Here is a 26,891-nt window from a genome sequence, read left to right on the forward strand (position 1 = left end):
CATGCATTTTAAATACATTTTGCATGAAACATACAAATTCGACTTTTAAATTTTCCTTTACTCTTCGTTTGAACATTATGCAGGTGCTGCTTCTATGGAGGAACCGTCGTAGGTGGCCAAAGCGACTTTGGTTTGTCATTAGTGTTCTAGACTGACAAATGCAAATAAATTTGAATCATTTTGATATCATGGTGGTACCAGTTTATATGGAAAATTGTCGTGTGAGCGCCCACTTCAATCCGTAACTCCGAAGCTTTTTCCGATCTCGAATAACTGAGTTGAATGGTATACGGCACACGGCTCTCCGGGCCGGGATTTTAATGACGGTTTTCAGAGCATAACCTTTCTATGTGAGAAAGGTAAAAAACATGATTAAAACAGTGAAAAGCATCGTCAATATGTGTGTAGTTTAAAAAGGGAGCGGAGGCTGGCTAGTAGATGATGGAGATTGATGATTGACGCCATTCTGAGATCCAATATGACGGCTTCCGGTCACCCCAAGCAGAGAAAAACATCATCAATAGGGATGTCATTTGAAAGCGGCTATTCATCAGACGTCTGAAATCGATGGTTGACGCTATTGTGAAATGCAAAGTGTCGGTTGCCAGCTACCAAAAAAAACTCAGTATATTATCTAGCTTACTATCTAAATCATTTACCTAAGATCCCCTTTCAAAGGACTGCGATATTGATGATTATTTAGCATGCTTTGTGCTAACCGAAAGCCGGCATCTGTGATTTCTAATGTTGAGTTTTAGTATTTTTGCGGTCACCCCAAGTTGAATTTCAAAATAATGGATAATGATTTCAACATTGCCTCAATTATTAATTTTCACCTACTGTCCACACTCCTTCAAATGACATATTCATGATGGGTTTCAGTGTTTTGTGGTAACCGTAAGCAGTTACATATCAAATGAAATGATGTGCCATAATTGAATTCACAAAGATCACTCGAATAATGCTCAACACGCTGAATAATAGCCATGTAGTATGCAATGTCTAGTCAGTATTCTGACTAGAATACTACAATTGTGCGTATAAAAATGCAAGAAATTCGTTGACATTTTCAGACTCACATCCAGAAGAAAAGACGCCAATGGTTGGCATGCAGCCCTACAACGAATGTTGTGCTTTATTCATATTTCCCGTAGACTTAAATGAAGCAAAACTTTCAAGTACCAATTTAATCGGCTCGGTTGTCATAACTATTCGAGCAAATGCTCAAGAATGCGAACCTCTATAATCGAAATAAATGAAAAATAAGAATATATTCATTCGTTTAATCTACTGAATAAACAAACATAAAGCTTTCACACTTGCATGTATTCCAAAATTGCACAAAATGTTGTTTAAGTTGGATTTATATATAAATCCGACGTCAACATGTTTGGACGACTCAGTACAGAAGAACTTCTTCATGTGTTCAAAAGCAGGCCCATCTCGCCTACATTTATTTATCGCCCACCAAAATTAAGTGGCAGAACAAATGCCAAAACAAGGTTGCACAATATACGGTCAAATTGGCACGAGAATTTGGTATTTCCAACTCGACTGTAAAAAACAATGTAATTTTGATTCATGTGAAAGTTAAAAGAAATCGACCAAATGCGAGATGTTCGTTCCACACTCCGACACACATGGTATGGCCAGGGACTGTACTATTTGTGCAGTGAATAAGCAACAAAACAGTGGAGAGAATTGCTTGTTTGTTGGCCTACTGATAGCTATCGATTTTAAGTTTCCGCTCTAGGCCAGATGAGAAGGTAAACTAAGCATAGAAGTGTTGATTGATGAGTAGATAAAAGCGAAGCGGAATCTTTTATAGTTTGGATAGCAAGTCAACATGATTTGGTTAGTGAGCAAAAGCGACATCCGCCAATTAGGTACCGCCGTGACACTTTACTGATCTTGCCATCGGTCTGTTATTTTGGGATAATTTTTAAGGCAATAAAAATTGATATTCGCAAATATGTATTGAAATAACAAAACACGTTCACGAAACTAGCGAAACTCGCCCTCTTCAGAGTACCGCATACTGATGGTCTGGAGTTTCCGTGAGTGCTAATAAATCATTACAGCAATCTGTACAAGCCATCTTTATTTATGTATTGTTTCTAACACTTTATCAATCCAATAACTGATAATACGATAAGACCTGGTTACTTGTAACAAGACATGGGTAAACGTTACAATAATTACACCAGGGCAGAATACTTCTGCGTAGTCAGGACGTGCCGACGAGTTATCACTATTGTCCTGAACTAAACTCAGTATGTTTCATGAGATATGACTGCGGTTAATCCGTTATGTTCCTTCTTTCGTGCCCCTAGATGATAGCACTCACTATGCACAGACCACACTGTGTACGTATGACAATCAAATTACCATGCGTCAGTGTTGTGAACAAATAAGTTCTCCAATCGCACTAGTAAGTTGCGTGCGATTCTTTCGATAGACTCACTTTAGTTTTTCACTCACTAATTGTGACTTGTGACAAAATTCAATAGATGCTTGAGATTCGGGCTCAAAAAGGTTGATATGAATACAGTTTCTGTAATGCGGGATCGGTATTTTTTTAGGTTGATCGTTCGCGTTCGTATTGGGATATAGACTCGATAATCAGATGTGAAGAATTTTTCAACAAGGATTACGAACATTAAACTATTGGTAACCACCTGTCTGTATCAACAGTGCTATAGAAATTCAATGCTTCTTAGTATTCGTCTCATCGGATATTTTGAGCTATACAGAGAGGGGGAAACGTGTCAAATCAGCCGGCAATAAAAACCTAAAACGGATCTGATATGAATCACACCTACTCTATAACTCTAGTTATAGTTAGAAAATACTTGAATCTCGGCTGACCTTTCGGGAATAAAATTACGCAGCTGTGCCTTGTCGCCGTGATTGCGCAATGAAACCGGACGCTGCGGGAAATCGCACACAGCCTGGATGCCAGAGATATTTGACACCGCGGGAGTACCACCTTGTAGCAGCGAAGTAGCTCCGGACCATCCCTTGCGGCGGCGTCGATTGCCAACGTGGCTGTTATTTAATGTTCAATATACAACGAACAATAACACTGCTGGGGTCGGCATTTTTTTTAATCATTGTCGTTTAATAGGTACCTACCTACTGTAGAAATCGAACGATATATGTAACCGTCAAAGAAGCCCGAAACAATAAATATGTACATCTATCATGGTAGCAAACATCAGCAATACGCACCAGTCATTATCGTTGTACATACTATGACGCTTCATTTTTTGTATTTGTTCATTCAAGCTGCACTATCAGGTACACGCGGTTGGGCGACAGGTGGGAAAGAAATTCTGGTTCCTTTGCTCACAGTTGGGTGCACTTTACTAATGAGCATAATAATGACACAAGAGCAGATCAATGAATTTGATATGGGTTTTAATAAAATATTTGATTCCATCAACGCAATCAACAGCTAAAACCATGGCTCAGTTCTCATGGGTCTTTTCTCCCGAACATCAACCATTTCCATATCGGTATATTATGTATGCCCGTGTACTAAACAATCAAACATGACATCAATGAGTGTCAATATTTATTCGTTCAATAAACGACCCATGTGTGAACGTGACTTGCAAGATTGAGCGACAAGATCGACGTTTGATGTGAAATGATGTAGGTCGGGGTTTACCCGGAGACATCTTCCCGCGTGGACAGTTGGCTGGTGACCGGATCCGTAGAAGTATTAATTTGATATTGGAGAGAAATATACCTAGTGAACCTGATTTCAAAGACAATAAGCAACAATGTATAGATGTCATCTCCTTTGCCCGCTGCTTGAGATTTAAAGTCCTTCACTGCCGGTTAACAGCCACTTTCATCCACAGTCCGATTATTAAAACTTCAAAAAAAACCGCACATTGACAGGTTCAGGAAGAAAAATTCTCTCCCAGCCATCTACAACATCTATTTACGCTACTGGCATTTACTTCGTGAACATTTCACAGCATCACACAAAGCGGTGACGCACCTTGTCGCGCGCGCGCCTACTTAGTGAGTGGCAAGAGTAGGAGTACCCACATAAAAAAGGCAGCATTCAAGTGCACGTTTTTGTCGAGCACGCGGCCCCACCGGCAGCTGTTGCCACGTTTCATTACACCTTGTTCTATATAGGTGGTAGGACAGGACAGTTCCCTCCACGCTTCGCGCAATCTATTACCGGTGGGTTTACCGCTGATTGTGACGGTGTGCGCAGTAGCGTGACTCGAAATTGTGTGGAGTTCCTTTTCCTTCTTAGGTTTATCCCAGGTCCTTTTTAGCTAAGTAGTAGGAGAAAAGTAGTAATTTAATGGCAAACAAGTAAATGCTTTGCATTTGTCCAATGGTCACAGGAAAATCACGTTTTCTTTTCAAGCAAACGGTTAAAAGTTAGAAAAGTTTAACTCGTGACCAATTGTTTCGTTTCCGTTCGTTTAAAACCCACACGTTTTTCACTGGGTTTCTGTTGGTCACTGGTAAGCTTAGGGCGAACAGCAAAAAAGTGAGATTCCACCGACGCACCATTTTGTTTTGGGTAAGCTTACCAGGATCGTGGATCTTTTAAATATTTACAATACAATGGAAGTAAACAATAAAAGAAATCGAAGAAGAAGAAGATCCATTAATTTATTTTAACACTATTTATCAGAATAAGTGAACATTCTGTTCCTAGTGAAAGAGACATTTCATGTCCGTCCAAATCCCTTTGAGAGTCAGTTAGGTTAGGCTGTTGGTTTCTCCAACCATGCTGCCTTAGCTGTTGTCTTATTGCTTGCAGTCAGTGCTGCGTTGCAGTGCCTTTTGCTTTCATAGAAAGTTAGAATTGACGTTTCGACCTTGTCTCATCAGTATGGTAAAAACGACTTGGGTGAGGGATATCACTATTGTCTTTCTCCGAAAATAAAACCCAGTCAGGCCGTGTGGCATTTGGCGGCAGAAGCCAAGATTTGATCCGCTGAATTCCTGCTTGCATGTCCGTAAAAGGCGATAAAACATTTTTTTGCATTAAATTAGTAATTTTTATCATTCTTCTGCCCTGGGCTTGGGTGATGAGCCTTGGGCGCGTACTCTTGCTTGGTTGATAAGAGTGGGACATCCGAGCGAGTGCTGGTTCATTGATCTCTGAATCTCATGACTAATAATCATTCGATCGAGTGTTTTGGCGGGCGGCTAATATGGATGTTTCTACTTTCAAATGGGGGAACATAGTGGTTCGGTTGTTCGGGGACTCATTTGATCTTGAGCATAGTGATCGAGTCATTCGATTCGGATCGATGGACTGTCATCTATAAGAGATGATCAGACTGAAGGTGGGTGTTTTTATCTCTTAAATCGCTCTGTCGCTCTGGCTCGTGAAGATGGCGAGTAACACTCGTTTATAACGAATCGGATTCGCTGTTTTCAGAAACAGAGATGACAATCTCTTATGGATGGAACCTTCTCTTAAACATACTGTTCAGCCACTAGTTAATGCTCAATTAGATCAACTTAATAAACTGAAACACGTAGTTTTTGAAGAAATCCAATCCACGTGAACCACATCACCAAACACCTAAAAGTAGTTTAGATGCATGTAATATCTATTTCTGTGTTATCTATTATCTTATCTATTCTATTATCTATTAATATCTATTTCGTTATCCCTCTCGCAGGAGGATTGACGGTATTGTAAACATCATCAAGCCACAATAGACTAAATAGAATTATCTAAATATAAGGACCCTTCGCTCTTTTTGGTTTCTATTTGCACCAAGTGCTACTACTAGAGGTTAATTAGTTCTTATGTTAATCATTCACCAATCATTATGACGCAAGATTTTTTTTATATAAGAAGCCCGCTTCAAGATGTTGATTACAATACGCCTCGATAGTGGTATATCGAGGAGGCCGGGAGGGCTGATAGGATCCTTTTTTCTGTTCTTTATCTTTCTTCTATTCACCCGCTCATAAACAACAATCAACTAGTAACAAATAGATAATTGAGGAAGGATGTGCTATGTGTGGTAGTTGGGTATTCAAGTATTGGTAGAGTTTGAAGTACTAATGTATGTCTTTCATGTGATGATCATAACTTTAGCTGTACCTGTTTTGTCTATTGCGTCTCTCATATATTGTCTTTTATCTCTTCTTTTCGAATCCTATACTGCCATTCTACTCTCGCCTTCAGCTGGGTCAGCAAAGATGGTGATAGCCAACATCTTAACACTCACACATTCTCAAACGCGGTCTCAAGCGGGAACCTACAAAAATGCCCTCGCGCGCGCGTTTACGAATCGGTCACGTCCGGAGGTCTACCCTTGATCCCAGAAGCCTGGGTCCATGCCTTCAGCTGGACCAATTGGGCAAATACGCTCATACCTATTCGGCGGCACGTCTCATGGCGACATAACCGGGAAGCTTATCGATATAAGGGATCCTACTCTCTGCCAGAATTCTGGCCGCACACCGAAAATTTAATATCAGACTCACGGTTCGCGCGACCATTCAAGAACACACAACACACGCAAATATGTTAGAAAATCACGTTAGCGTATAAACGTTAGAACCCCTCGCGAATTTCTAAACAACCTACGCCCACCAACTCGCAAGCATGATTATACCCCGGTGATAAGGTTAACGTCTCAGCGCTCATAAACTTACCAACGCGATCTCAAGCGTTAATCTACAAACTCCCGCGTTCGCGCCATCATGAATCGGAATCGTCCGGAAGTATCTATCCTCGGTACCAACAGTCTAGGTCCATGTTAATTTTAAAAAAAAAATTGAAAAATTAAAAAAAAATCGCTCCCATATCCACTAGACAAAACATTCCATGGCGACATGACCGGGAACTCTAGTGATATGGGATAACTCACTCCCTGTCAGCATGTGATCCGTACACCGAACTAAATATCAGAATGACGGTCCGCGAATATATCAATGGCCGCAGGGTTTCAAAATTTATACACGCGAAGTCACATACACGCGAGCACACGCGACAATCACGTCAACATACGAACGCTTAAGCCCTTCGCGAGCATCTACGCACACCTATGCCCGCTATCGCGCAAACTTGATAACACTCCGGTAATTATGTGAACGTTTTAGTACTTACGAAGTTACGATCGCGAATCCGCAAACGCGCGCGATCATGAATCGGTCACGTCCGGAAATCTTTAGCCTTCATTCTAGTAATTTAGGTCCATACATTCAGTTGGACCAATCAAAAAAATAAAGCTCATATCCACTAGACCACACGCTCTACGGCGACATCGCCGGGAACTCGTGATATGGAAGATCTCACTTTCATTTAGCATCTGAGCCGTACACCAAATATAAAGTATTAGATTCACGGTCCGCGCACGATTATCCAAAGAACACACGCGAATATGCGAAATGCACACGGTTATAAAATAGATTTTATATACGCGAGGTTACATACACGTTAGCACACGCGACATACAAACGCACACGCGATCGAAGACGTTAACGTACAAATGCTCGAACCCTTCGCGATGATACATGCGATCGCGAGTCCCTACGTCCGCACATACCTGAACCGTACAATGAATATCACATTCAGAATCACGGCCCGCTACAATTGGCCTAATGCAGTGTTTTATTGGGCGACATTGCCTGTCTCGTCTGCAAATTGTAGTATGTGATTCTGACGGGGAGCCCTTCCGAGAACCTAGCTCTACAGCTCCAGTAGGACAACTCTCGAAAAAAAAAAGAAAAAAAAATTTCATTCTTCTGATCTATTCGTAATAAACCAGTTCGCTTCTAATTCTAGTAGTAAGTAGAATAAAAAACGACGCGCGCGAGAAATTGTTAGTATGCCCGTCACACAAAGTGAGGTTTTCACTAGTTTATTTTCGGCCGATCAGAATTATTTCATACTCTCGTCAGGAATACAATCGAAAGTGTTTTAGTTGCAGCCTCAGTTTGTTTACTACTCTTAATTTTTGGTGCTTTTTTTTCAGTAACCATCATATTTGAATTAAAGATATTGCAGAAATTTTCTCACCATTTGCTATTACGATTATTCCTAAAATATATTTTTAGATCCCTAATGAGTCTCCTGGTGACCGGGTGCCTAGAATCTTGAATCGCGCGAATTCTCGTAAAATTTTTATACCGAATTCCTATCCCTACTAACAATCTTCCTCCTCCCGTGACACTTATGGAGTGCGCAGTAGTGTATAGGACCTGTAGCAAAAGCAAGTGTCGGACTAACATTACTTCCCTTTCCTCCAAGTAGAAAACAGAACTGCGTTGCTACATCATCCATGGAGTCGGAGTATGTGGCGCTTAGTGAGGCGGTTCAAGGGCTAGTGTGGCTACGGGATGAACGGCTGGTAGGACCGAGGGTAGAGACTTCCGGACGTGACCGATTCATGATTGGTAAGGTTAATGCTTGAGACCGCGTTTGTAAATGTATAGGTGCTAATAAACACTTAATTACCGGGGTGTTTTAATGTTGGGCGAAATGGCGGGAGTAAATATGTGTGGATGATTACAATTGCATGTTCGCGTTTCTGGTCAGGTTTGTATTATCGCGAAGGCCACGAGCGTTTGTACGTTTGGAATAAGAGATTGTTAGTGTATGTGAGAGAATGTGCAATTAGTAGTGTTAGTGAGTTATATTTGAACCTAGCGACAAAACGAAAGTCAGTATACACTAGTATTGTGGAAAATGAATTAAATTAGTCAATGATCTATTCTGGAAGTTCCGTCATTTGAATTTGGTTATTTCTCGGATTCTACTAGAATTTGACTGAAACAAAGTGCGACATGTAGTTATCAGGGCAGCGGACTAACCACTTTATTACGTAGATATTATGGTCATCAATTATCTTTTAACGGCTCGAGTTGTATTCTCTGCTCATAGTCTACCAAAAGCTGACCAACTCTGACGTTCCCATGCTCAGGCAAATAGTCCGCACAGTGTACGGATTTTGTCGTCAGAGTTGGTCAGCTTAGTCTAGCATTAGCGACCCAAGTAACCATAAGCATTAAGCCAGTGCACAATATTGGTTAAACATTTGCACGAATGCCGCATCAATACCCCATTTAAGCACTTACAATGCAATAAAGCTCTATATTAGCGTCGAAAATGCATACAGCCGCGGCCAAAATGTAGCATTATCACCAGTTCTATATAGCATATAAAGCTGATATAACGCATACATGCTTCAAAGATCTTTAAGGCATATATGCTTTACATATGCATTCAGTGCTATTATAGAGCAAATATAAACCCGATATAATGCAAATGTAACACAGTGAGTTTATTCGTTATGCACTTCTCTTGAGAATTGTATTCGCAATATTATTGCATTCGAACATATGCAACTTGCCGTGAAGTACAAGGGAAGGTACCTCTGTTCGAGACTTACTAAAGGTCTGAAACTTTGCCCATATCGCGATAGAACCAAATTCCATTAAGATTAAAATATTCATTACAATGCATTATAATACTGTCAATTACAGTTCTAAACAATATTTTAGAATCCCTTCTTTTCGTTCAAAATAAGAAAACGTTGCAAAAACATTGCGGAAAATGACAGCCAATTGAAGTTCTCTAACAACATGGGTAGTGCCGATATCAAACTTTCAAATTCAACATTTATACATTGGTGCTATATAATAACATTAGTAACACAGAAGACAGACCGTCAATCTCTGCACAGTAATGGCGCAATATTTCGGCTTTTCGGTATTACAACATTGCCCAATATGCAGGTGAAAATGGAACTTGTGCTTACAGAAATGTCACATATACCACTACATCATACGAGACAAGTAACGTTCAAATCCATAGCCAATGCAGAAAGCTTCGTAGAATATGAAAGCGTCAAAATCAGCATCCCCTTAGGGACATTGATCTGACGGAATTCGCCAACACGATTTGGCACCTCGTACCAGTACGGATTACATTAAAAAGATTTATGTCGAAGTATGTAGAAGTGGAATCCGTCACGAACGACACTTGGAGAAACTTTATCCCCGGCATTCCCAGCTCTGTAACCAGACATCACACTACGGTAATCCATGCACTAAAAAAACTAAAGGAAACTCATCTACTACAACCAACACTTCAAAACATCCTTCGACATCTGCTGGCACACCACAGACAGCCGGCCAAATAATAAATGCTGGACAAACAATATTTCACGGTATGCACAAGCCAACAGTTAACATAGCTAGGGAAAAAATATACAAGAAAGATGAAGGCTACAGTCACTCGAAACACAAAAAGCAACAAACATCTAACAGCGAACATCAGAACTATTCTAGCGACGACGGCATGGACGCAAACACGCGCGAGAGAGAAAGCAGACGGAATAATCAGCAAGCGGCAGAGGGTAAACCTGACCATTGTTTAAAACCAAGAAAGAAAATTATTACAAAAAGCGATTTTTTTCGATTATGTTTCATGAATTGAAATTTATTATTTCCTTGAATTGTATATTATTGCCAAAAAGGCGAATGAGCCTTGCGGCTCAAATATTAATCATTGAAAAAACAACGAATTTCGCTTTCCGTTACAACATCAATTGGGTCATTAAATGAAAAATAAAATTTCTCTTTTATTGCATAAACCGATAGAGCTCATCTGTTAAATATAACAAAATATCTGTTCAACCTTTAAAACTTCAGAATAATTTTTAATTGATTTTCTTTTTCTACGAAAATGTAAACCAACCTGGTTTGACATTATCGGTCTTCCTTGACGGTGAATTCAGCCACATGGATTAGCATTTTGGACAGGTATACCAGCAAAAGGATAAGGATCAATATAGTTCAGTGGAAGGTGTGGTCGTAATTATTCAGTTTTATAAAATCTTTTCTATTTGCTATTTTGCATACAAAAAAGCAAGTTCGATTACAACTTGAGCTGCATCGGAAAAAAAATCAAAAACAGCATATGGCTTAATGACCCACTTCTATTTGCAAGATATTACTTTTCATGCCACAAAGTTGGTAACGCTCATTGGCACATCCGTACTAATGTCGGTGGCTAGATGATATCATCTTAATCCTAACGTGGAGAATAGTGACACAAAAAAAAATATTAACACCGCAGTGGTCTTCTTGTTTTGTCCATTACTGTAAATACGCCCACGTGATCAAACAGGTTAACATAGAAACGCTTGTGCGCTTCGCGATAATACAAATCTGGCAACGCCTTCGATCGCGATCATTCGCGCACACATACGCCCGCGATCTCGCGTACATAGAAGCGCTTCGATGGTGAAGTCGATATGTTAGCACTTATGAATTTAAAAAACGCAGTTTCAAGTACGAATGCGAGATTCGTTAGAAAGCGTCTCGAACGAATAGTAAGCCCATTTGATTTTGCTGTCGTAAACGAGAAGAATCACTTTCGTTCGAATCTCGTGTCTATCATGAATCGGTCACGTTCGAAGGATGATACCTTTAATCTTAGCAGCATAGGTACATGGCTAGAATCCTTAAAAAAAATCTAATTCATATGCACTAGAAGTCGCTAAAAGCCATGGATACTCTAATAATATGGTGGATCTCACTCCCTCTTAGATCTGAAGTGCACCCTAAAAATTGCGATTCGAGCGAACATTCAAAAGTCCACGCGAATATGCAAGCGGCTACATACGGTTATACAAACGAATTTATACACGCGAAGTTCTATACACGCTCTCACATACGCCCCCGCGATCAAACCCGGTAACATACAAACGCTTGAGACCTGCACAATAATACAATCGGTCACATAGGCGAACATTCGATCGCGATCTTGCAAACAAAAACGCTATGTGTGTACGTTTTAACATCTACAATTTTGTACACGTCCCAACAAACAACGAAAGCTGAACAAGCCTTTATTACGTGAAAACAAGCTGACCAAGAACTGTTCAAGCCATTGTCCAGCTAAATTATAAATCGCTTTCGTCGAAAAGCCCCTACTCTCGTTTCTAATAGCCTGGGCCTTCAGCTGGACCGTTTTCGAAAAACTCATATACACTAGACAAAACGTTTCAAGCGACATTGCATCTGAACCGTACACTCAAAATTAAACATCAAACACGCGATTCGTGCGAACATTCAAGAATTCACGCGAATATGCAAACAACAAGATTAAACAATCGAATTTATACACGCAAAGTTACATACACACTAGCACACGCGACACACACACCCACTCGATTGAACACTTTAGTACAGTCATTCTCAACTTGGGGTCCGCGAAGAAAAATATTTTTTCCGAGAGCATATTACCCAAGGGCCCTATACTCACAGTCACGTCACCTAGTGACTAGAAGGAAATTTTCTTCTAGTCACTGGGTGACGTGACTGTGAGAAGAGGGCCCTTGTTTCCTAACAAACTGAAAATAGCATATTGATAGCACTTAATATCGATGTTTATCCGTGGGGGTCCGCAGCAACCCTAGGTGATTTCTATGGGGTCCGTTGTACGAAAAAGGTTGATGGAGAACCGCTGCGTTAGTATATAAACGCTCGAGTCTTTCGCGATCATCAACAACACACCTATGTCCGCGATCTCGCAAACATTAACCCTCCGAAAGTTACGCAAATGGCCCACTGAACGAGAAGCCGCTGGTGCGCTAAGACGATTTCGCTAGATTTTCAGAGCAGTGTGCACTTAGTGTACTAGCGCGATTTCTGGAACGTTTTCGCACTTATAAATTTATAAACGCGATTTTAACGCCAACATATAAACGCTCGATCCAACGCGATAATCAAAGTATCTACGTCCCCAAATCTAAACTCTGCAATCAATATCACAACCAGAGTCACGGCCCGGTGCAACTGGGTGTATGCAGCGTTGTAGTGGGTGATAGTTCCCGTCTCATCTGCAATTGTGTGATAAGACTGATAACCCTTCCGAGAATTCACTTAGACCACTCTCAAAAAAATGAACCCTTTTGTCAGAAGTTTTTGTGTACCGTTTTTATCGAATCCGCGCCGCAAGGGTTATGGGCACGTGTGTGTAACGAAAACAAATAACCTGTAGCGACGTCCAACATATAACCTGTTCTACTTTTCTTTTCTTTCAATATTTCTAATCGTAATTGTCTACCCTCCTTGTCCATTCCAGACGATCCCCTCGTAAACGGACATTCCACAGCACCACCGCTCGTTGTGATATCGACCAATGGTAGTAGCAGTAGCAGTAGTACCAGCAACAGCAGCACCATCACCAGCCATCAGAAACACCATCCCGCCTCTTCCCTCACGATTGATCTCTCGACCAAGAGCAGCAGCAGCAGCAGCACCGGTACCAGTGGTCATCACCTGTCCAGCACACCACCGTCATCCGGCTGTTCGTCGTCATCATCCACACTTACCATCTCACCGGTGGACGATTCGCAGTCGTCGCTGAATCTAAGCAACGGCTCCAGTGGCTACATCACCAGCAGCAGTGCCAACACTTCCAGCTCGCTAAATCTCAGCGGCAGCAATAGTGGTTCCTCACCGTTGCCAATCACCCTCAACGGTGGCGTCATAACGTCATCCCATGGATCCAACTCACCTTCGCTGCCGCATGATCTCGTTATCGTTCAGCAACAGCAACAACTTAGTCACCTGGTTCAGACCGGTCAACTTGGGCTGACCAGCACGAACACACTGCTGGGACAAATCCCGACCGGTGGTCGGAGGCGAACTACCAGCTCCAACAGCAATGGGTGAGTCATTCAATCTAGTTGTACCAATATTATTGTCTCGGGTCTAGAGTTAGAATGATGAGAATGAATGTATTATCGACAGCGTTGGAACCAGGGAAGTGCACAACAAGCTGGAGAAGAACAGACGAGCCCACCTGAAGGAGTGCTTCGAGCAGCTGAAAAAGCAGCTCACGCTTCAACCGGACGAGAAGAAAACCTCCAACCTGTCGATACTGCATGCGGCCATACGGCACATTCAGGTAAGTTTTCTGTAACATGCTTTTTCCGATTGGAAATGGTTAACTGTATCCCTCCTTACAGCTGCTCAAACGGCGAGAACGCGAATACGAGCACGACATGGAACGGCTGGCCAAGGAGAAAATTGCAGCTCAGAACCGGATACTGCTGCTCAAGCGGGAACTGTCCCAGTGGGGCGATGTGGATTTTTCACGGCTTGCCGCTGACACCGAGGTCATCCCCGGCAGCAGTAGTGTGCAATCGGATCGAGGTAAGACCGGAGAGTTTACATTTCTTTTAAAACGTCAAACTTTGCGATAGTCAGTGATATTAAACCCGCGATTAATCCTGTGATTCTCAATTAATCCCAATGATTCCAATCGACTTACTGAGAAGCCCGAAAAATTGGTTTCGAAATCGACGATTTCACAGGTTCTATAATGGACGCCTGTTGAAAGATCTGTTTTCCAACGTTGGTCCAACGAAGGACCTGCATTGAACGATTTTGAAACATCGATGGCCGTATCGATATCTCTCGTTCGAGAAGGATTCGAAGAGATTTACCTCGAGTTGTGTGCTCGATTGGAATGACATCAACAGTTAAATGGTAAATAAACGTTTGACGTGGTTGTGAGTGGACAATTGAACGACGGAACCAGACCTACGAAAACACGGATAATCCGAACGAAATAAAGAATTACACAGCCGCGCACTTTGAACGTTTTTTTTATTTCAATGAACTCAGCGCAACTAACAAACGTCAAAATGGAACAACATATTTATGTTTTCTCTACATGGGTATATTCGCCTAGCGCAACATCTGGAAATGGCGCAACGCTCCTCGCGAATTTAACCCCGATTCTCCTTAACGGCCTCCTCCTCGGTCGATACGATTGTCACTCCAATCTTTTCAGCGAAACTGTTGTCCCTAGCGACTTGGTCAAGATATCCACAAGCATGTACTCCGATGCACAGCATTGCAGCTCGATATTGCCCGATGAACAGCACGTCCTGGTGAAGTGACAGCGTGTGTCTAGGTGCTTAGACCTTTTCTTCTGTTGATCCAAGGCGACGAAATCTAGGCAACTCCTGTTATCCTCGAAAATGATCGTCGGTCGTAGTTGTTTTTCGTTCAGTTCAGCTAGTGAACTTCGTAACCAAACAACTTTCCGCGAAGCCTCTGAGAGGGTCATGTATTCGGCCTCCATGGTGGATATGGTCACGCAGCTCTGCTTGCAGCTTACCCAAGTCACGGTCGCTTTTCCTAGACTGAACATGTAGCCAGTACAAGATTTGCGATTACTACTATATCCCGTCCAATCGGCATCGCAATATCCTGATAGCAGTAGGACACTCCTTCCAAGTGTCAATCCGTAGTCAACCGTGTGTATCAAGTAGCGCACTATGCGCTTCGCCTCGGTCCAGTCAGTCACCGACGGGCAACTAACTTTCCGACTCAAGATTCCGACCGCCGTTGCGACATCTGGACGGCTGTTGATGGACAAGTACAGAAGGCAACCGATCAACTTGTGGTATTCCTCGCTACTCTCCATCTTCGTGCTATCCTCGGTCGCCTTTTTCTATCCCGGATCCATGGGGTACTTCGATCCTTTAGCGTTGTCCAATCAAAATCATGCCACCACTCTTTTGATGAAAGTCCTTTGGGAAATCACGAAGAATCCGTCCGAATTTCTCCGCACACGAATGCCCAAGAAACTTTGGATGTCATCTAGCCTTTTAATCTACATTCGCTCCTGCAACGCTTGCTCGAACCTGGTCGATTTCCTCCTTCTGTGCACAGACCACATATATGAGCAGATTCATCATCCACCCTTTCTTCCCAATCTGTTTTCGATATAAACACTAATCCTAACTACACTGTTCGAATCCAAGCTGCCTCAGTATATCCGTTAGCGTCTTGTGCCAAACCCTTGCCGCTTCTTTCGAGCCATAAATTCTTCGCTTTAGTCTGCACACTTTCTTCTCACTTCCGGTCGCCACGTACACCGGAAGCTTTCCGTTGAGGATGCAGATTTAATGTCCAAGTGTTTCATGTAGATTTACCGATGACCCGCAACTGTTCACAACACACGGAAGGTAGAGCACATCACCACTGGGGCAAATATTTCCTCGAAATCGGATCCAAAGCGTTGGCTGAATCCTTGCGCCGTGAGTCTGGCCTTCATTCTCTCAACCTTGCCATCCGCTTCCAACATCCTCTTGTACATCCACTTGCTACCGACAATGTTGCAAGGAGGCGGCGGGTCCACAAGCTCCCATGTATTGTTCGACCCCAACGGCTCGTACTCAGCTTCCATTGCCGAAATTCATTCCTCCTTGTCAGGGTAGCTGATTACTTGCTCGTATGTAGTCGGCTCATCATGGGCCACCGTTGGTTGCCTTACCAATAAAAAAATGTCCAATTCGCGATTTACCGTGATACAATTCTTCATCCGATTCATATCCAAGCAAGTCTTCTACATCCTCGAGGAACTTATTGAGTATCCAGCAGCCTATAGACCTTACGCTCGTTGGGAAGTAGCCCACAAATACCGGCTTACGCGCTTTAGGGTCCATTTACCTGTCTGTCTCGACTCGAACGTATACCCAGGCTTCGCAGTCGAAAACCCGGAAATGCTCATACGACGGAAGTCCTCCATACCACTTCTCGTAAGGACTCATTTCGATGGATCTGGAAGGTGCCCGATTCTGCATGTAGATTGCCGTCAGAATCGCCTCCAACTTTTGATTCAGTTTCGCCTCCAACAGCTTACACAGCGCCATTTCTTTCAGGTATCGATTTCGCCTTTCTACCACACCGTTTTGCTGCGGTGAGTAGGGCGCGCTGAACTGGCCACAATACCTTCCGTTCGGAGGAAGTTCTGTAAATTCTTGCTGGTAAACTATCTTCTACCGTCTGATTGCAGCACTCTGGGAACCTAGCCCATCTGCGTCCTGTAGAAGCAAATGTAGTCCTTGGTTTTCTCTGCAGCGTCTGACTTCTTCCTCACAAGGTACAAGAGCGCCATTCGTGTATTGTCATCGACCTAACAAAGGAAGTATTGGTTTCCTCTCGAACCAACGAGATCAGCGTGTACGATGTCGAGCTTTTCCTTGGAACCTCTATCCACACTTTTCGGAAACGGTACCCGTGCCATCTTTCTCTCTAGGCAACATTGGCTCACAGGACGCACTCCGCAGTCCATGAGCTTCATCCCATCAGCTTGCTTGTTTACATGAATCGACCGGACCGCTTCAGGATCCCGGTGCCCCAGGCGTCTGTGCCACGTATGCAAGAAATGCACCGTGTGCGACATCTGGACACTAATCATCGCCTGCTCCGGAACACACAAACGGTACAAGCTTCCAAGTCACTTGCCTACCGAACACGCTTGTCAAGGTCGTCTTCGAATTTCGTACCGATTCTCAGTAAATACCACATCAAAGCTCTTCTTCGCAAGGATACTCACCGACACAAGTCCACTGATAAGTTTCGGCACATAGTTCTCCGGTGGTGCTACTTTGGGACGCTCGCTCTCGGCCAACATCACGCTTGTACCACCGGTTGCTGATAAACCAGCTCGACGGTTCAGCGGAAACTGCTTGCACCTACTTGGCTTTCAGTTCATCTGACTTCTTCTTCATCGGCTTCGTCACTGATTCGCCATCTGCACTATTCGGGCAATCTTTCTTCGGGAGTCCCGGTTGTAGAAACAAGAAGCGTCTCCGCTTGTTTACTTCCGGAACCAGCAAACTTGCTAGCACCACCTCCACGTCGGCGGCGACGATCCACTCGCAACGCGTGTCCACTGCTCGAAGTAGCTCCTGCGCTGCGCACCCGGCGTTTTTCTGCTGCCGCCAGCAAGTTAGACGTTACCAGCTGCATCGTCAATTTGTCCCGTGGCCGTTGCTCCAACGCCGTCGCAAGATAGTCAAAGGAGTCTGGCAGGGAACACAACAACATTGCGACTTGCAGCTTTTCCGGAATGTTGTCACCAACATCGGTGATCCGTTGCAGTAAATCGGGAAAAATTTGCAAATGTCACTCCATATCGTTGCGCACCAAACTTGCCTGGTCGTTTCTATGCAGATCCCGATTGTCGCCCGAGCTTTTGCATCCGCCTTCGTCCACGCATCTGTTACTAGGTTCACTTGGGGTTCGGATATGACGTACCATATATCCTCCGGGTCAGTCTACTTTCTACTTCTGCCAAAGTCAGACGTACAATCGAACCAAGTGAACAAAAACTAGCAACCTCTCGATCTAGTGTGCATTGTCTCGAGAACAAAGGAAACTTTTAATTTATTGTTGCCATCATGAGTAAAGTTGACGAAAAATCTCTGTTCCGACCCAATGCAGCGGTCGTTGACTTTAAATTCTGTTCAATAAGATTGAGTTTCGTGAAGTGGAATACCTGCTGAAGGTGAAGATGCAGCTTAAGCTCAAGGAGGTTATGTATCTACAGTATCATCATCTTCGTAATGTACTCATATCATTCAACACGTTAGCACAAGCCGAACGTTTCGTTTAGCAGAACAACTTAAAGCACGTGGCTGAAAGTGATAAAGTTGGAATTAAGATTCCCGTGTATATAGAAAAGACTATGTAGATGTAAAGTTACATGACCTATCACCACGTACCCCTCCTGATCTAATCGCAAAATACATGTCGCAATACGGCGAAGTAGAATCAGTTACACGTGATGCGTGGAGAAATTTCTTCCCGGGTATACCTAACGGTGTTCTTGTGGTGAGGATGCGGATCGAAAAACCTATCCCCTCCCACTTGACTATAAAACTCAAAACCCACGAAGCTACTATTAATCAAACTACGTTATGCACCCATGAGGGGCAAACTCCCACGTGCAAGTATTGTAATCAAACAGCACACCACGGACAACCTTGCGCGGAAGATACAGAGGAAAATGCATCTCTACCGATTGCCAACGAATCCGCGGTAAACCAACCGAAAAAAGAGTTTTCAATACCAATACCTGAACCACAAACGGTTACCAAATTTGTGGCAGCTGTTCAGTCCATATTGACAACTGCCAAAGCATCGTCCAGCAGTCAGCACTCCAATTCCCGGTCAGCGTGGCAAGCAAAAAGTTAGCAAAAGCTGAGCAAAGCTAGCAGAGTTTCTGCGAGCATTTTGCGCGATTTGTGCGAGAATTCTGGCAACGAATTCGCTCAAATGCAACAACCGTTTCTGACAGAAGCGGTTAAACCAACCGATGCTGCTCACTTTTATCCAGAATTCAGCCAGAAATGTACGGCCAAGATCTCTGCACGCTTCCTGCCACATCTTTGTCATATGTTTTGCTCGATTCGTGCTAAATTCTACCAGGTAGGAATTGCCAGGTTCTTTGCACAGTTTATGTCCGAGTTATGCCAGGGTTTTGCTCGGTTCCTGTCAAAATTTGCCAAAAAACGCGAGCGAAACCGAGTTCGCTCTAGCTCAACTAACCCGACAGGATACGCGCAGAAATCTGACAGGGCTGCCATACCAAGACTTACAGAAATCTAGCAGAGCGGTCTCTGCCAGAAAATTTGCTCAATGGGAAAAACCATTGTAAGCAACATCGGTGAAGAAGATAATTACAATGACGACGGATTTTCATTGGTAACTCGTAAGTGTAAGAAAAGCACATCTGATCGCAAGCACCAAGACACGTTTAACGAAAATGACCTTGATGTGAAGGACAGGAGAGAATTAAACGATCCCCGGGACGCGGTAGGTGAGCCGCGAAAGAAGGTCTTCGCTCGCAATAAAAAGTTGCGCGCTCGAGTTCCAACGGATCATCAATATTATTTGTTTTTATTTTTATTTTTCATCTATTGTAAACACATTAAAGATCCACGGCTCCGTTAAACTATGAGCCGTGTCAAATAAAGGAAATAAAAAAAATACTGTAATTGTATGGTAATTCCGTCATTACTCGCCTTACACGTTCATTAAAAGTGACATTACTGCTCAGTAATGACATTACTAACGCCTCGTGTCCGGGGCCCTTATAGAAACAACACGCGAAGTCAGTCAGCCAGTACGAGATCGTGTGCAATGCGGTTAGTCTTTAATGTTAATAAATTGTAATTCGTAATTTTATATATTATGTCGCGTGTATTATTCGTCAGACCGACAACCGCGATCGTAAAAGTGGCGACGACGAGAAACGTGAGAATTCATGAAACCCGTGAGAAACAGCGAGGAAAGTGTTTCCCGCAAGGAAGAGGAGAAGAATGGAAGGCAACAATTCGTCTACACCGGGGGTGATCGGTCGCATCCACAATCAATTGCGATGAATGGCCAGCAGCAAGATCCATCGGCTCAGAATCATTTCCCACCGGCGGGAGTGCATCAGCAGCAGTCATCGAATCTGATTCTCTGTCCTCCGTTCCTTCCATTAGGACAACCTCGTTTCCAGCCGAATTTCCATCAGCAAACCTAGCTGCAAAACGAGTTTGTTGGGCAATGTTTACACTTTTTCCAGCAGCTCCAACAGCAACAGCAAGCATTCTTTCAAACGATGCTGTCGACGATGAGACAACAACCAACATCGAATCCGAAGCAAATATTACACTCTCTCGCAAGCAACATACAGGAGTTACGATATGAGCCGGATGCGAACGTCACTTTTGCTGGCTAGTTTGTTCGCTATGAGGATTTGTTTGCTAAGGATGCAGCTCGTCTTGATGACGAGGCGAAAGTTCGTTTACTCCTCCGTAAAATAGGACCGATGGAACACGAACGCTACACTAGCTACATTTTTCCAAAGGATGTCAGTTTTGCGGAAACCGTAAGTTGAAGAGCTTGTATGGCACATCGGAATCGGTACTAAGTAGGCAATATTGGTGCTTGCAAGTCACTAAGCATACCACCGAATATTTCAAAACGTACGCATACAGAGTCAACAAACTGTGTGTCGAGTTTGAACTAGGCACGTTAACCGAGGAGCAATTTAAGTGCCTAGTATTCGTGTGTGGACTAAAAGCGGAGAACGATGCCGAGGTGCTGAGTAGAATCGAAGAAAGAGCGGATGTCGCCCTGAGCAAATATCAGATGAGTGCCAAAACGATAATACGATAAGCCACAAATTCCCGGACGGATCGGCGATAATATTCGCCGCAACCAAATTCCATAAAATGGTTTTCGGCTGAAAATTTACGTTACAGACGGATCATGCCCCGTTACTTCAGATCGAAAAAAGGAATTCCCGTCTACGCAGCCAATCGATTACAATGCTGGGCGCTACAGCTGCTTATGTATGGCTTCAAGATCGTCCACGTCAACACGGATAAATTCGGAAATGCAGATGTACTGTCACGGCTGATTGAGCACCATGTCAAGCCGGAAGAGGACTTTGTGGTGGCTAGCGTTATGCTGGAAAAGGACGTCAAGGCTCCAGTAACAAGTCCGATCGATGCACTTCCACTCAGCTTCAAGATAATTCAACAGGCAACACATTACGATCCAGATCTCGGAAAGATCTACCGCTTCATCCAAGAAGGTTGGCCCCGATCAAAATTAACACTCACACGTCGGGAGATCAAATGCTTCTACGATCGCCGAGATTCCCTATCGACCGTACAAGGTTGCATCATGTTCGGTGAGCGACTGGTGATCCCGTCGAGTTTCTGAAAGCGTTGTCTGCATCATCTTCACCGAGGTCATCCAGGAATGCAGCGTATGAAAGCAATTTGCGCGTAGCTATATCTACTGGCCGTCGCTGGATGTGGACATCGTGGCTCACGTCAGTTCCTGCCATCATTGCGCAGCAGTAGCTAAAAGCCCACCGCTGTCGTGGCCAAAACCAACATATCCGTGACAGCTCGCACATAGACTTTGCTGGGCCGATTGAAGGAGAATTTTTTCTACTGAGCCGATGCCTACTCCAAGTGGGTTGAAATAGTCAAAACCAAATCAACTACTGCTTTCACTACCATCAACATGCTTCGCATCTTGTTTGCCCGTCTCGGTATGCCTGAAACATTGGTTAGTGACAATGGTCCACAGTTCGCCAGTGCCGAATTCGACAAGTTCTGCTTAGAGAATGGTGTCAAGCACATTACTACAGCACCGTTGGACATTTTGCTGAAGGCGTGGAATCTGTTTAGGTCGCATACCAGTGCAAGTGATATCACCACGTCACCGCTGCCACCTGTGTTTCGTCAGTAACCGCCGAATTACCGTCAACAGTGCTTGAAATATCATCCGAGCAGTCCACACCGTTGCAGCCTGCAGTGCCATCCGAAGCACCTGCGCGAGTGTGGGTATCTCAAGAAGCAGATACGTCATCAGCGTCTGAGTCTACATCATCCTCCAGTTCAAGCTCTGTACCGTCATCATCATCAGAATTCCTATCAGCCAATGAAAACCCTACAGCTATCCGGGAGCCTCGTCGCTCTTCTTGTTCTAGAAGACCGCCGATTCGGTTTGATCCCTACCAGCTGTATTGAGGAAGGAGATGTCGAGGAGAAATGGACGTCCCTACCTACTACCCACCAACACTACCGCTGAGCTCACTGGTAGCAGAGCAGCTATCACCTGTCGATGCTAGAAAGCCGGATAACCTGTCAGTCAGTCAGTACGAGACCGCGTGCTCACTTTTACGTTAATTGTTCATTGTTAATAAATTTTAATCCGTTATTTTATATATAACGTCGCCTGTTTTCTTCGCCAGACATGTGTCTCGGTCACCGACAACCGCGGCCGTAAAAGTGAGTAAGGGACACATGGAATGAAGAAAGTTGAAAACCACTGGTCTAAAAATGTTAAATTTAAATCAAAATCCTTCGAACATTACATTTCTATTATTTACCATATTCTTACTTCACAGCTATGACGACAGCACATCTTTCACATTTAATTTCAAATTTTTTCCACTCGATCTCATCCACAGATCTATTGAATGATCCCCCGGGCATTGCCCCAGGTCGTAATGGGATTCGATACAGCTCGTCTAGTTCTCTGTCCAGTGTTGCCACGACGGCATCGTTGAGCAATCTACCGGTTAGTATGAAATTTTTATTCTAGTATCCTGAAACCGCCTAATCTCTCTTTCTTTGCCAAACAGCTTCAAACGACAATCTCACCAGTAGTGATGTCTGGCTCGTCGCCGCTTCGTGCAAGCCCACCGATGTCATCACTGTCGGCGACGAATCGAAGCTCGAACTCACCGGCAGCTATGCCACTGTCGCTCACCACCAAGGGTTCCCCGAATGTGTCCGTCGCCGATACGCACAACGGAATCTCATCGCCGTTGAAGCTATCGACAGGCACCCTACCGAATGGGTTTAACCTGAGCACCACCAGCAGCAGCAGTAGTTGTAGGACGAACATTACTAATGTCAGTACCATCGGAAATGGTTTCAGTGGAACTACCACTTCCACAGCGCTGCCACTGATCGTCGGTGGTAAGTCGCCCCTAAAAACTAAAATTAGTCTCAACTGTTCCTAACATTAGCGATTATTCACAGGTAACAACCTGACCGCGTTGAGCCAATCTCAGCTTTTTACACCCGTTACGGCTACCATTCTGACGACAGGCGGAGGAACCTCCATCCAATCCCTGCCACTAAATCTGAACGTGACTTCCAGCGTGACGAATGGTTCCACCCACAGCCATCACGTTCCTGTCAGTGCTGTGAACGGTGTATCCAGTTCTTCCTCGGGTCTGCAAATCATCGGAACGACCGCCAACGGTACAACCATTCCCGCCGGGCTGGTCAGCTCAACGACCGGAAAAGAACTGATCAATGGTACCCTGCTGCCCAAGAATGGTTTTCGCACCGAGGGCAATAAGATTGAAATTATCGCTACCTCTTCCAACGGGAGTTCTACGCTGGATCCGCCCGCTACCAAGGTGATCAAACTGGTCAATGGCAACACCATTGTTGGGCTGACCTCGGTTGATAAGGTGAGTTTGAAAAAATGTTTGCTTGCAGGTGTAGTTTTTTATAATGTTTGTACTCCTTTTCCTAGGTCGTCCAACAAGGTGGAATCGTGGTAAGCCCAATCCAGCTGCTTACCTCAGCCCAGGGTCTTCGGGTTATTCAACAGTCACAGAACGGTCTAGCCACCATAGAACTCAGCACCCCTGCCAATGGTAGTTCGAGAAAGCATCTTACTCCCGTACAAACCTCACTTAACCCCTTCCTACTTGCAGTGCAGTCCCAGTCAAATCAAGCCCAACGAACCATCGGTGGTAATGGAAGTTTTAACGGCACCAACAGCAGTACCAACTCGTTGCATTTATCCAGTCATCCATCGAACCAATCTAGCCAAACAACAACCCACCAACAGATCCAGCAAATGACAGGAGCTCAGCTCCACAAGCTTCTACTCAGTTCAACCAACGCCCATGGGCTAAACGGTTTCACCAGCAGCAGCAACAACACCAACAACGGCACCAACATCGTGTCCAGTACTGCATTTTCCAACGGACCTGTGAGTACAACCACGATTACACCCGAACTAGCTCGGCTACCCGGTGGAGCCGAGCTCAATATTCTGCCGGTCGGTACGAATAGTGCCACGGCACTACCCCTGTACCGAACCACTGGTCAACCGGGCAAGCTGGCATTTGTGAATGCCATCTCCGCCAGCAACGGCGGTGGACTGACGCTGAAAGGTAAGCATTATCCGAAAACATTCGCATATTTCTTAGCATCTTTCGATATTCATTCCTCCCATTTTTTGTCAGGTACCGAATGCACCACATCAAATACCGGTCGAACGGCTGTCCACGTGGTTACACCCATTCAGACTAGCTCCGGACAGCTGTCCGGGCTAACACCAGTGGTGGTTTCCCGATATGACCACAGCACCACTCTGCCTGCGCTGTTCACAACAGCCTCGGGACCTCAGACGTCCACCCAGCTGGGAAAGGTGGGTGCACTACTTTCCCGAAACTGAATGGTTTAAGTAGGTCTAGGCGCCACAATTCCACAGCTACAAAAACCACCATGCTTTGCAATGAACAAACAAAAAAAACACATTCACACCCCCCTCAAACACCACCCCCACAATCGTCATTAGATTACAACATTTATTGTTTTCGATGCCGTACCTTTCTGAGAGCACTAGCTAGCTCGCAAAGACTAACCCAAAGTGCCCTCTTCCCGTTGTTTATTTCTCTGGTGGGTTTGACACTATTGATTCAGGTGGTGAAAACAGTTGGACAGTCACCGAGCGGTCTACCGCTGATCGCAGCCACCCCGAATGCGCAGTATCTGAACACAGTTCTCAAACCCACGGTAACCACCGCCACCACCATGATGGTAACTGTCGGTTCCAGCAACACTATCAACAGCAACAGCACTAGCAGTTATCTGCCATCGGCAGAAACTGGTAACAGCGAAAAAAGAACCAACCTCGTTCTATTGAACAGCAATAACCAGGGTCAATCGCTACTACCCCCGGCGTCGATTATGATGACGACGACTCCCACCGCTGAGGTCACTGCAATCGCCAACTAGTGTGATACTCCACGCAGTCAGCCTGCCTCCCCATCCAAGCGGGCCTCGCCCGCCAGGTTTCGAGCTAAAAACAGTGAGATAAGGCCAGAACGAGAGAGTGAGAGAGAAACAATGAGACAGCACGCTCCCGGACGGAGAGTAAACTGAAAATCAATTAATATATATCGTGTGGACCCAATTTTCTAGGTTTCATCAGAAAAGAGGGCCGACCAACACCAATTCGGTGGTGTTAACTAGTACTATACTATTTCATTACCCAAAATGAAAGTACCACGTAGAAACAAAAAAAACTGTATTTAATTTATAATTTCTAAAAATTAACTGTAGCTCAATTTTATTTTTTTTATTCAAGTTTTTTAACAACAAACGATACAAATCAAAAAAGGAACCACACAACAATTAAAAAAATGTCTGTAAATGTGTAGACCACAAATTAAGTACAGAAATAAAGCAAAAGTTTGTAAAACTAAAATAATCTAAAACTTATCGAGATAAGACACACATACACATTGAACTATAAGCAAAACAACAGAAACTAAGTAGAAACGAAACCCAACAATATTTTACTGTAAATAGTAGAGCCAACAAGCTGTAACTGTACGCAAAAGTGAGAAAGTGTCGAAAGTGTATTTTTTCCTGCTCTAGCAGTAAACCATTCGCTTGGAAGTAACTATACGCGAAATCAACAAAAAAGCACACACACACATACAAACATTAAGAAAAAAAATAATGCTGAATTTAAGCGATGGATTTAATCCTTCACAATGTAGCAAGAAGGACTCCCCTGCCGGGGGGAACATGATGTACAGTATTTAATAAAAAAAAAACAATATTCATAAGCAACAGCACGTGAACTGTGGTCCAGAGCCGCCAGCATAGGCATGCAAGAAACAGAAACAGAAGAAGAACAAGAAAAATCTACTCAAGAGCATACCGCAAACTCATTTGTGCATGGTACAAACTAATCATCAAAGTGTGTGCGAGAAGAGATCAAAACTCTGAACATGAAAATGCTTTCGAAGGGGAAAGAAGAAGAAAAAACAGACAACCGTACGGCACTCAACCGAACCGGTGAGTGCGGGTAAAACAAAACTAAACAAAAAAAACAAGTGAGAAAGTGACTAGAAATAACTTATAAATGGAAATGATATCGAAAAAAAAGAACAAAATAAAAATGTACCTATTTGAAAAACGATGTGTTTATTGGGAAAGAAAAATCTATTTCTGTTTAGTTCTCGGATAACTGTCCGATTATGGTGCGGTGAAAGGAGATTGGGGATCATTCATAAATTGTGTTACGAACAAATTGTCGAATATTCAGCCCCCCTAAACCCATTGGTACAGTGTCGGACAAAACAGTAAGCCCACCTTATACAAAATGTTAAATTAGTCATTTTCTATTTTTTAACCTCGATTCATTTGCATTTAAATTTAAAGAAAATTTAAAGAATAAAAAACTATAAGACCAGTACACAGTAGTACTGTTGCTTTTTTCAACCTAAGATC

General features: G+C 43.6%; 1 protein-coding gene across 5 annotated transcripts in view; it reads left to right on the forward strand.

Moving 5' to 3' along the window:
• Window positions 1-26,577, forward strand: part of LOC131685422 (mucin-5AC) — a 232,477-nt gene extending 205,900 nt beyond the window's left edge. For 4 of the 5 annotated variants that reach the window (XM_058969121.1, XM_058969122.1, XM_058969124.1 and 1 more), the window contains 10 exons: window positions 13,103-13,691; window positions 13,774-13,930; window positions 13,992-14,178; window positions 22,808-22,917; window positions 22,982-23,321; window positions 23,385-23,824; window positions 23,890-24,013; window positions 24,074-24,538; window positions 24,611-24,795; window positions 25,071-26,577. In XM_058969121.1, coding sequence (XP_058825104.1) covers window positions 13,103-13,691; window positions 13,774-13,930; window positions 13,992-14,178; window positions 22,808-22,917; window positions 22,982-23,321; window positions 23,385-23,824; window positions 23,890-24,013; window positions 24,074-24,538; window positions 24,611-24,795; window positions 25,071-25,385 — 2,912 coding nt within the window. In that variant the 3' untranslated portion in view covers window positions 25,386-26,577. Of the gene's footprint in view, window positions 1-13,102; window positions 13,692-13,773; window positions 13,931-13,991; window positions 14,179-22,807; window positions 22,918-22,981; window positions 23,322-23,384; window positions 23,825-23,889; window positions 24,014-24,073; window positions 24,539-24,610; window positions 24,796-25,070 lie in introns of those variants that run through there. The other variant, XM_058969125.1, reaches the window with a different exon arrangement.
• The last annotated feature ends 314 nt before the right edge of the window (window positions 26,578-26,891 follow it).

This window comes from Topomyia yanbarensis, chromosome 2, assembly GCF_030247195.1.
Source record: "Topomyia yanbarensis strain Yona2022 chromosome 2, ASM3024719v1, whole genome shotgun sequence".
Classification (NCBI taxonomy): Eukaryota; Metazoa; Arthropoda; class Insecta; order Diptera; family Culicidae; genus Topomyia; species Topomyia yanbarensis.